This window comes from Spermophilus citellus, assembly GCF_964194105.1.
Source record: "Spermophilus citellus genome assembly, chromosome: 7".
Taxonomy (NCBI): domain Eukaryota; kingdom Metazoa; phylum Chordata; class Mammalia; order Rodentia; family Sciuridae; genus Spermophilus; species Spermophilus citellus.
This window is the reverse complement of record NC_138188.1, coordinates 160,342,387-160,353,920: the sequence shown is the minus strand read 5'-3', so window position 1 is coordinate 160,353,920 and position 11,534 is coordinate 160,342,387. Positions and strand designations below refer to the sequence as shown.

Below are 11,534 nucleotides of genomic sequence, written 5' to 3'. Positions count from 1 at the left end.
TGGTTTTAAAAATCCACTTGGGGGTTGGGGTTGTGGCTCAGTGGTGGAGTGCCTGCCTTGCCAAAAATTTGTGTCCACGAATAACTAAAAAAAATTTTTTTTAATCCACTTCAGAGGAGCTCTGCCCCTCTTTCTTTTTGCAGTTGCTGAGAAGGCGCCATACCTTACCTAATTGCTACCAAATGATGGACATTTAGCATACTTCCAATATTTTACTCAAAGCACTTCTAAGTATTTTCCCTTCCAAAAATTCCAGCTGACAATTTTCAATTAATTTTCCCCCCCTACGGTAAACCAACTAAACCAGGCCTCTTAAACGTCTTCATTAAAAAAAAAAAAAAAAACAGTAGCGTGCAATCCAGGGTTACCAGCTCAGACGCCAGTCCTAAAGCCATTTTCGCTTAAAACTGAGCTTAGGCAAGCACCGAGTTTAAAAGAGACGGCGTGCTCCTTCAGCACAGATGGAACAGCTAGGACGGGTTCTTACAAGCTAGATCCCTAGAACTATCCGGCTCTAGACCCAGAACCCACGCTATTATAGCAGTAGGTACGGGAGGACCGAAGATTCAGTATTAAATATTCAACATTAAACAGAAAATCAGACCAAAGCAACCACGCAGGGAGGGGAGAAGCACGGGGTACCGCGCCTGCATAACAGCTCGCGCCGGTTAAGTCTTCCCACGACCCGCGCCAGCGCCTGCGCACTACGCCCAGCCCGTAGGCCTGATTAGCCTTTCTTGCCGACTAACGTAGGGGACAGCTGCTCGTTCGTGAAACCGTTTTCCCTCTGCCTTTCCAGTCTAGGAGACCACTTATGAAATTCCGAGTCGAGCTACACGCTCGTGGATTTCAGGACCTGCAAACCTCAGGTGTCCAGGGGCACTGTGGGTGGGGGCACCCGCAGCCACGTGACAAGCTGCCGCTAATCGGGGCGAAGACCGCACTTTGCGGCTCGGCTTCAAACGAGCTACCGCAAGGCCGAGCGGCCTCTGGGTCCTCCCCCCTCCGTCTGGGTCTGGGGCCCCGCGAGACGCCGGCCGGGGTGGGGGCGCCGGGGGCGGGGGCGGGGCGGCGGGGTCGAGTGACGGCCGGCCTCACCTATTCCCGGCGCGGGCCGAGGCGCGCGCGCGGTGCGAAAGGCGCCGCAGCCAATGGGGGTGGGGGGCGGCCCGGCCGGCGGGGGCGCGGGGGGAGGAGGGGGCGGGCTCCCAATCCGGTTCCATCCGGTTGTCCCACCGCCCCCTCCGCGGGTCGCAGCAGCTCCGGCGGCGGGAGCCACAGCAGCAGCAGCAGCAGCTAGGCAGCGCAGCTTCGGAAGGCTTCCGCGCGCCGCGGCTCGCAGCACTCGCACGTGCCCCGCACGCCGCCAGGATGCCCAAGAGGAAGGTGAGCGCGGCTGCGGCGCGCCGAGCCCCAGACGGCCCGCCGGCTGCGCCAGGCCCCGGCCCGGCCCCGCCGCACCCACGGCGGCCGCGCCGGGCCGGGCGGCGCGCGGGCAGGCGCGCAGGGCCTGGGGGGCGTCCTGGAGGGTTTTGTGGTGGGGGGGGCGCGGCCGCGGCGGCGGGAGCGCTGACGTCACGCGGCCGGGCATTGTTCTCTAGCGAGGGGCGCGGGCGCAGGCGCGGCGGGCGGCGCCCACTCGGTGTGCTTCCTCCACAGGTCAGCTCGGCCGAAGGCGCGGCGAAGGAGGAGGTGAGCGCGCGCTCGGGGCGGGGGGCGGGGTCGCGCGCCGCCGCCCTCGCTGACGCCCTTTCTCTCCCGCAGCCCAAGCGGAGGTCGGCCCGCCTGTCGGCTGTAAGTATGGCGCGCCCCGAGGCCGTGGGGTGGCCGCGGCGCGCGCGGCCGCCGGCTGAGCGCTGCTTTTGCCTTTCAGAAGCCGGCTCCTGCCAAGGCGGACGCCAAGCCCCGGAAGGCGGCGGGCAAGGTGGGTGCGGCGCCTGCGCGGTGGGCCTGCGGTCGGTGGTGGGGCTGCGCCTGGGTCTTCGCGCGGGGTAAGGGGAGTGGCGCGTCCCCTTAAGGCCGCCAGCACTTAGAAGTCTGAGCTGGAGGAGCGTTGGCTTCGGGTTCAGAGGAAAGCTGGGCGGTGCGGTAGGTACTGGTTCGCTCCTGCACCTCACGTTCCCACTCCCAGGGACACGGCCTGGTAGGGACACGGCCAGCTAGGCACTCCGGCCGGCAGGAAGGACGGGTAGGTTTGTGCGCGGTTTCCAAGCCGAGATCAGAAGTGTGTGCTCTCTGAGAAGTATTTTATTGCCAGTGCAGTTGCTGTCCTAACAGCCTTTGAGTCAACGGGATGATTTATTGCTCCAGAATAAATTTATGACGCACCATTCAGATTGTGGTTTGCAAGTTTTCAGAGTACAGGTTATTCTTAGGTGTATGTAAATCTGATGATGGGAGTGATGGTGGGGAGTGTTTGAAAATAACGCCTACGTTCCATTCCCAAAAGTGTAGATGGAAGGTTGGCACTGCATGATTGTCAGAAGAGGCAAGCTGGTTTGTTTTGGGGGCTTTGAGTTTTTTCAAGCATTGTATAGAATTGAATGTAAAAATGAAAGGCATGTTTTTGTAATCTTTTTTAAGATAAATGTGCAAGGAAGTAATAAGTATGATACATCACTCCAGCAGGCAATTAAGTAGTTCTCCATTCACACAGTACCATAGAAACTTTTCATGAGTACCTGAAAAAAAGTGAATGTTGTTATAAAATGTTGGTATAAGTATCATTATTACCCACCTTTTTGATTATCCGCTTTTTAAACAGGTTAGCTAAAATACTTGCTTGTTTCACTCTATTTTTTTTTCTTCCCTTTGTTTATCTATATCTTGATTTACTTGTAAAAATTTTTAGATGCAAACAGTTTTACCCCCAGTGGGTTTGGGACAGCAGATGTAATCTTTTCCCCCCCTTCTCAAGGTAAGTCTAACTATCCCTATTTGAGGAAAAAACTTGCGATTAAGTTTTCTCAAAGGAAAAATGGGAGAAGAGTTTCTTTGTTTTTATATCTAGTTTTAATAAGCTTTTGTCTTAGTCTTTGAATACAGTCCAGCTCTATTCAGTAATGTGGAGTAAGCACTATTTGGTGCATTGATTATCAAACTGTATAATGCATACACTTTTTCAAGTTACTTCTAGTGTGAGCTTCTGACTTGTATCATTTCTTTAGGAGTAAATATTTCAAAAGCTGAAACATCATACTTAGGAAAATTTGATTTATTTTTGGTACTGGTTTTTGGACCCAGAGCCTTCTCATTGCTAGGCTGCTCTCTGCTCTCTGCTGCTGAGGTACGGCCCTATTCCCCACTTAGCTATCAGTGGTTACAAACATTATTATTTCAAGTCAGTGATAATGTGTATTTTGAAGATGTGAAATCTGCATGCATGTCTTGTGGCCATTTAACTTAAGTAATTGGTCAGTACTCATAGGAATCTTTTATACAACCTTCTGGTGACCTAACTTAACTATTATTACAGTCTTTATTTACAGGGAACTGTGTGAAGTTTTTATAAGCTACTGCTTCCTCATTGGTAGATGATATCCAAAAATACTGTTTTATATTGCTTTAAACTAGTATTTCAGTTTACAATATCATACTAATACCTGTGCTTTTCAGATTCTTCAAACACCTAAATGAAAAAGATAAAATTGATCCTTTTATAGCTACTCATTAAAAGATATCAAGGGATTAACTGTAGCAGAATAGTCAACATGACCATACAACATGGTGCTTTTTCCAGGTGAATGGTCTTCGTGTGAGGGTAACAGTCTTGTCAGGACAGTGATTATCTACCAGATGGATTATTATTCAGGCTTAAAAGAAAATTGTGGGTTGGTAGGGTTATACTGGGAAGACATTCTTAAAGCTCTTCTGCTTGTTTTGTCATGTAGAACTTAAAAGAGGGTAGGGGTAATGGTGGCTGAAAAAGTGAAGCACAGGCTCTAGTTTTAATCCTATGGCTAATGAGACTTGATGTGCAAACACTCTTATAAAAATCTCCTTAGCATATTTTGTCTTCATTACTGGGGGTGGATCTTAAGTTACCTTGTGGATGAGGTAACTCAGGTTGATGTGTGCTTAGCATTGTTATAGTGGTTACCATGGATGTAATCCGTATTGAGTCAGACAGTGGAAGTATGAAGTTTATACTTAGAATATTCTCCTAATCTTTTTTAGGATAAATCATCAGACAAAAAAGTTCAAAAAGGGAAAAGGGGAGCAAAGGGAAAACAGGCTGAAGTGGCTAACCAGGAAACTAAAGAAGATTTACCTGCAGAAAATGGAGAAACGAAAAACGAGGAGGTCAGAAGTGTTGTGTTTGGCATTGATTTTTTTACTCTGAATAATAGGTTTTCTTTATAAATTAGATATTATTTGAAAGTATATATATAAACAAGCGAACACAAAATTTTAAAGTACTCAGTATCATCAGTACTGTGTCTGTCCACCATCTAAGTCATACAGAGAATTCATTCATAATTCTTGGTATAAAAAAATTTTAGGAAAGAATTTACAAAATGCTATGCAGCTTAATTTCTTTCCACATGAACATGTACCTTATGTAGGTATGCAGTTTCTTGTTTTCAAATTGTGTACAGATCTGTCATATTGACTAGGACATGCTTGAATCTTGGGTATTTGTTGACTGGGCTGTCCTCAATTTCTTGAGTCCTCCTACCTCTTTTTTTTTTTTTTTTTTTTAAGGGGAGGTTGTACTGAGGATTGAGCTCAGGGTACTCCACCACTGAGCTACATCCCCAGCCCTATTTTGTATTTTATTTATTTATAGACAGGGTCTCACTGAGTTGCTTAGTGCCTTGTCATTGCTGAGATTGCTAAGGCTGGCTTTGAACTCGTGATCCTCCTCAGCCTCACAAATTGCTGGGATTACCAACATGTGCCAATGCACGGGGCTCCTGCCTTATCTTCCCAAATAGCTGGAAGTAGTATATCAGACATGTCACTGTCCCCACTTTGGAACAACATGCTAGGCAAGCACTCCCTAAACTACATTGCCAGCAACTGTTTTTGTTTGTTTTGTTTTGTTTTAGTACTATTGATATTGCTTGAATTTTTTTTTTAAGTGAAGTATTTTGATTTTTGTATGCCTTTAAGTTACATTGGCTAAACTGGAAAAGGTAAATTACTGCCGGGCGTGGTGGTGCATGCCTGTAATCCTAGTGGCTCTGCCGAGTCTGAGACAGGAGAATTGCCAGCAAAGTCGGCCTCAGCAATGGCCAGGCAGGAGCCAAGCAACCCAGGGAGTCCTTGTCTCTAAATAAAATGCAAAATAGGGCTGGGAATGTGGCTCAGTGGTCAAGTGCCCCCCGAGTTCAATCCCTGGTACCAAAAAAAGGTAAATTGTTTAGTTACCAGCTTTTAGACTGATTTTTACAGATAAATTTTTAGTGATCAAATATTTCTAAATTAGCTGGGTTTTAGTTTTTTTTTTTAACTTCCTGATTCTAACCATGTCAAATGAAAATCTAACCTTGAAAATCTCATTGTTAATTACATTTAAAAATCACATTATTGGGGCTGGGGATGTGGCTCAAGCGGTAGCGCGCTCACCTGGCATGCATGCGGCCCGGGTTCGATCCTCAGCACCACATACAAAGATGTTGCGTCTGCCAAGAACTAAAAAATAAATAAATATTAAAAAAAATAAAATAAAATCACATTATTAATCTAGTCTTCGTTATAAAGGAATAAAGTTGACCTTCTGGTACGTGTTACCAAGTATAGTTAATTCTCCTTATTTTCAGTATTTGTTTTATGAAGTTTTCTCAAATGCCAGGCCATCACACCTGGGGAAATACAGGGTTAGGTTCCTGAAATTGTAGTTTCAATTGTAGAATTGCAACATTTTTTCAAATGATGTGTACATTACTTTGTTTTGTGTGTATTATATATTATAAGTCATGCCTGTATGGTGAAGCATACCTTTTCTCTGAAAGGCACATCACAGCCTTCTCAGATTTAGCAACACTAACTAGACAATTAAATTAAATTAAAAACCCATGTGTTAAATTCTGAAGATCTCAAAGATGCTCTGGAAATCAGATGTTTAATTGCTTTTCTTTGATTTACAGAGTCCAGCCTCCGATGAAGCAGAAGAGAAAGAAGCCAAGTCTGATTAATCATACACCATGTCTTTTCAGTGGTCCCGTCTCCCTTATTGTACAATCCAGAGGAATATTTTTATCAACTATTTTGTAAATGCAAGTTTTTTAGTAGCTCTAGAAACATTTTTAAAAAGGAGGGAATCCCACCTCATCCCATTTTTTAAGTGTAAATGATTTTTTTTTAGAAGTGAAATCATTTGCTGGTTGTTTATTTTTGGGTACAACCAGAAAATAGTGGGATATTGAATTATGGGAGGCTTGGACTGTCTTTGGTGTCAGCTTAACATTCCATAGGTGGGGGGTTAGTTTTATATCCTACAATACAAAGCATATTAAATGGCAGTTTGGAGTCACAGTATTGCATTTAATGTCTTGAATATTTTAAATTACTTCTATTCCTGTGTTTTTTAGTAGAATTGTTTCCTAAAGAAGACCACTACTGGATCATTGCTGTCAGAATCGTATGTACTCTGTAACATCTTTGGTTGTGGAAGTCTAGTTTTCCTAATATTTTTAATGTGCTGTGAAAGATGAAAAATTTGAGTATGTTGTGTGTGACAAAGTTTTGAATTAGTGGGACCTAAGTAATAACATTCAAAGATACTGGTACTTGATATTCTATTAAGAAAAAATTTCCTCCAAATTAAAAGCTGGAAAGTCACTGGAATAACTGAAAAAGAATCACAGTATAAAGCTTTTTAGATTTCCGGTACGTGTGTTAAGAATTGTGTACAAAGTGAAATGTCTGTGTACTGATTCTCAATACAGCCAATAAAATCTCAAACACGAAAATGTTTTGAATTTTTTTTGGAGAATTTGAACATCTGTGTACTTAGAAGATATTTGACTTTTAAATGTCTTTAGGGGTAGATGGACACAATAACTTTATTTTTATGTGATGCTGAGGATCAAACCCACTTCTTAAAACGTGCAAGACAAGCACTGTGCTACTGAACTACAACCCCAGCCGAAGATGTTTCTTTTGAATTAATAATGGTAAACAGTCCAGAGTTGTTAATTCCTCCTTCACATAAGGCAGGATTATAAGTACAGAACAGGCTCCAACTAAGTATAATAAGGTTTCTATTGTTCATATTTTTTAAAACCAGTTCATCATGTTGTTCATGCGGGGCTCAAGTGGTATTATTGCCTCAGCCTTCTGGTTGGCTGGGACTGTAGGCCTCTTCCTCACACTTGTTACCTTTCTCCCGATGTCAATGAATACCCTTCTGTACCATTTACCAGTGCTGTAGTATTTATTTCTAGAACATGATATAGCAGACATTTAGACTCCCCCACACACACACACACAAACACATATACAAACAAGTATAGTGGTTCAATCCCTGCACCTCATTCTTTTAATCCATAGCCAAAGATGTATCACAATGTCCACTTTGCGGATTTGCAAAAAAAGAGGCAGTTGAAAGTTACTAAAACAGAAGTAGCTCAGTAACAACTGGTTTTAAGATAATGAAAATTAGGATTACATTTTTTAAAAAGGACTGAAAAATACAAATAAGTGTTTAAAGTTTTTTAATTGCAAAATGTTTTAATACTTGACTAATAGTTTATTATGTGACTACCAGGTATGGTGGCACAACACCTGTCAAGGACTTGGGAGGTAAGGCAGGAGGATCACAAATCCAAGGCCAGCCTCTGCAACTTTGTAAAGCCCTAAGCAACATCCTTAATATATAAGTGCAAATTATACTAATCTTAAATTTTATCACTGAAAGCATTTATTTACCTTTGGAAAGTTACAGTTAAGCAAGATGCCATGGGACATGCCTGTAATCCCAGCTATCTGGAAGGCTGAGGCAAGAGGGATTGCCAAATTAAAAGCCAGCCTCAGGGCTAGGATTGTGGATCAGCGGTAGAGCGCTCGCCTAGCACAAGTAGGGCCTGGGTTCAATCCTCAGCACCAGATAAAAAACAAAGGCATTGTGTTGTGTCCATCTACACCTAAAAATTTTTTAAAAGCCAACCTCAGCAACTTGTAGAGACCCCCCTCTTTAAAAAAAAAAAAAAAAGTTTATTTTCTAGTTGTAGTTGGTTACAATACTTTTATTTTTTTATGTGGTGCTGAGGATTGAACCCAGGGCCTCACATATAAAGCAAGCGCCTGATTGCTGAGCCACATTCCCAGCCAGAGTCTTACAATAAATAACCCAGTGGTTGGGGTTGCTGAACTGGGAGGATTGGGAGTTCAAAGCCAGCTTCAGAAATTGCAAGGTGGTAAACAACTTGGAGCCTGTCTTAAAAAAAAAAACAAAATAGGGCTGGGGTTGTGGCTCAGTGATTGAATACCCCTGAGTTCAATCCCTGGTACCAAAACCAAAAAAGTTAAACTAATGACAGTAAGTTCAACTTAAAAATACACCAATGGGCTGGGGATGTGGCTCAAGCAGTAGCGCGCTCGCCTTGCATGCGTGCAGCCCGGGTTCGATCCTCAGCACCACATACCAATAAAGATGTTGTGTCTGCCGAGAACTAAAAAATAAATATTAAAAATTCTCTCTCTCACTCTCCTCTCTCTTTTAAAAAAAAAATACACTAATAATCTGTTATGCATGATTGATAGAGAAGAAAAGTTGGAAGCCCAGCATGCTTGGATGCATGTTAAAATGTGCAAGACTCATTTCCACTGATGCTGATTTGGGTTTTCAGAAACATTTTTTTTTTTTTTTTGGACACAATACCTTTGTTTTCTTTATTTTTATGTGGTGCTGAGTATCGAACCCAGGGTCTCACACGTACTAGGCAAGCACTCTACCACTGAGCCACAATTCCAGCCAGGGAAACAAAATATTTAAAGACAGCTGTTGCATGAATTCTCACTTTCTACTTCTTATTTTGTTTATCTGAAACCATTGTGAAGGAGGAATTCAACAGACTTATTTGAGCTGATAAGCCTGGTACTCTGGTGAAGGAGTGCATGCTGTCTCCCTTATGCAGGTCTCAACATAGTTCTTGGTCACCATTAAAAATGAGCATTTATCTCTACAAAGAAAAACCATGATTAGAATCTTTGACATAAAAGAAGATCTGAGTAAATGAGATGCACACAACATTTCTGGGAAGAATCACCAAGGGGTCTGTTCTACCTGAAAAGGTAATGCAGCCAGCTTCAGGGTTGCACACCTGTAGTCCCAGCGGCTGGAGACTTGATGCAAGAGGATCATAAAGAACAAGAAGAAAAAAGCCAAATATTTGACCTAATAATATCTTCTCCCCACAAAAGAATCCATTGTCATAGGTCTATATATCTATCTGTAAAGCTGTCTGAAGCCACTTTTGCAGTGGGTAGCCATGGCCATTCCCAGGGTAGGAAGGGAATTTAAGCTTTTTAATACATTTATGTCTGTATGCTTTTGTGTTTTTTAAAACAAGCATATAATCACTTCAAAATTTTGAAACCAGGGCTGGGAATGTGACTTAGTGGTAGAGCATTTGCCTAGCATCTGTGAGCCTCTGAATTCAATCCCTCGGGCATCAAAACCACAGGAAAAAATTAGGTTGGGATCAGCTTATGTCTGTTTATAGTTGAGCTAGAGATTCTTAAGGGACTTCCCAGGGAACATCCATCAGTGGTTAGAGCACTTGCCTGACATGCTCAAGGTCATGGATTTGATCCCCAGAGTTTGGAGTTGCCCTGTGAGGGCAACTTGGACACACCCCTTAGTGTGCAAGGCCCTGAACAAATCTGGAGTTTGGAGCTTCTTTGAGGTAATCTGAACCCTCCCCTCCCCAAGCTTGCCAAGAATCAGAGGCTAAGGAATAGGATCCCCAACTTGTGCAGTTCCAGAGTATGCAGGGGCATGGATAATCTATTGAAAAGGTTCTAGAAAACATGTTGCAGTCTGCTCTTGATGATCCATGCTGTGGTAGCAAAGGAAGAGGATGTCAAAACAGTACACGGGCAAAGGGCACACAAGATGCACTCTGCATCTGAGTAGAGACAACTCACCCTGTGCTTCGTCTGCAAAGACCCCCTGGGAGGGTCTTCCCACATCTGCCACCTTGGGAGGGGTCAGGTGAGTGAGGGCTTTGGAGAAGACAGAGTGCCTCTAGGAGAGGCTCCTTCTACCTTTTCACTGTCTTATGCTCTCCCTCTACCTCTGGGAAGAAGTGTTTCCAGAGAGGACTTTGTCCACTTGGGGTGATCAGAGTGGGGAAGGATTTAGCCTGACTGAGGAGATGGTGAGGCCTTTGAGTTGTCTTGTTGTTTTTCTCAATCTTCAGTTACATTATGTAGGGAAGAGAATTTGGATGGGGGTCCTGGTTTTTAGTTCAATACTGGCTTTGGGGTTTCTTGTACATTTTTTTTTTTTTTAGAGGAGTGATAATAAGGGTTGAACCCAAGGTGCTGTACCTCTGAACTATACCCCCAACCCTTATTTTTTGGAGACAGAGTCTTGCCAAGTTGTTCCAGGCTGGCCTCGAATTTGTGATTAGGATTACAGGTGTGTACAGCTGTTTGTGGCTTTGGCTTTGGGACTCCTTGCTGGTTTATCCTCAGGTTCTTCAGGAAGCACAGGAAATAAAAGCAACCTGATATGCCTGACTCTCCAGTTCCCCCTCGAATTGCATGAACAAGGTTTATATGTGGGGGTTCTATCAACAACTGATGTGGGTATCAGGGGTAAGTACAGAGTCTGACTGTTCGTTCACTCATTCAGGTGTTAAGATAGCCCATGGGGCATACTCAGCTTGCCTGGCAGTCTCCCTATGGGGTCCCAGTGCACAGACCTTTTCTTCATGTTGAGAAACAAACTTGAGGGGCCCCTCCTTTCACCAAACCTGCCTACATGTCCTCACTTTTGTTTCAAGGCCTTTCCTTCAGCTTTTTCTCCCTCTGGGAGTGCTTTCAATTTCTTCTGTTTCAACTGTTTTAAAATGACATCTCTTGCTGGGCATGGTGGCGCACGCCTGTAATCCCAGTGGATCGGGAGCCTGAGTCAGAAGGATTGCAAGTTCAAAGCTAGCCTCAGCAATTTAGCGAGGGCCTAAGTGACTCTGTCACTAAGAGACCCTGTCTCTAAATAAAATACAGAAAAGGGCTGGCGATGTGGCTCAGGGTAAGTGTCCCTGAGTTCAATCCCCAGTAACAAAAATATAAAATGACACTCTTCCATGAAGCTTCCTTAGATTTTCTTGGTTCACACCCAGGTGTACTGCTGAATTCCTCTCTCATTATAGTCACTAAGAGTTTGAAAACTTCCCTTCCTTGCTCACCTGTTATGTTCCCGGTAGGCCACAGGCACCTTAAAAAATAGATCACCTCATTTGAGTGTCAGATAATCCTACTAGAGAAGAAGCATCTTCATGTTGTACATGGAAAAATGGTAGCAAACTCGGACTGACCAACAGAAAGCCACATGTCTAGAATCGGAACTTGATTTTATT

At 43.8% G+C, this 11,534-nt stretch overlaps 1 protein-coding gene across 1 annotated transcript; it reads left to right on the top strand.

Annotated features, from left to right (window-relative positions):
* The first annotated feature begins 1,001 nt into the window (after nucleotides 1-1,001).
* On the top strand, nucleotides 1,002-6,917 carry HMGN1 (high mobility group nucleosome binding domain 1). Its single transcript, XM_081300959.1, has 6 exons — nucleotides 1,002-1,386; nucleotides 1,660-1,692; nucleotides 1,765-1,794; nucleotides 1,874-1,924; nucleotides 4,177-4,302; nucleotides 6,093-6,917. Exons 1-6 carry the CDS (start codon nucleotides 1,372-1,374, stop codon nucleotides 6,138-6,140), a joined length of 303 nt encoding a protein of 100 aa, XP_081157085.1. The 5' UTR covers nucleotides 1,002-1,371; the 3' UTR covers nucleotides 6,141-6,917.
* The last annotated feature ends 4,617 nt before the right edge of the window (nucleotides 6,918-11,534 follow it).

Coding starts and splice junctions, on each gene's coding strand:
- HMGN1 (XM_081300959.1), top strand. Junction 1,693..1,764: donor AAGGCGCGGCGAAGGAGGAG/GTGAGCGCGCGC, acceptor TCTCTCCCGCAG/CCCAAGCGGAGGTCGGCCCG. Junction 1,795..1,873: donor GGTCGGCCCGCCTGTCGGCT/GTAAGTATGGCG, acceptor TTTGCCTTTCAG/AAGCCGGCTCCTGCCAAGGC.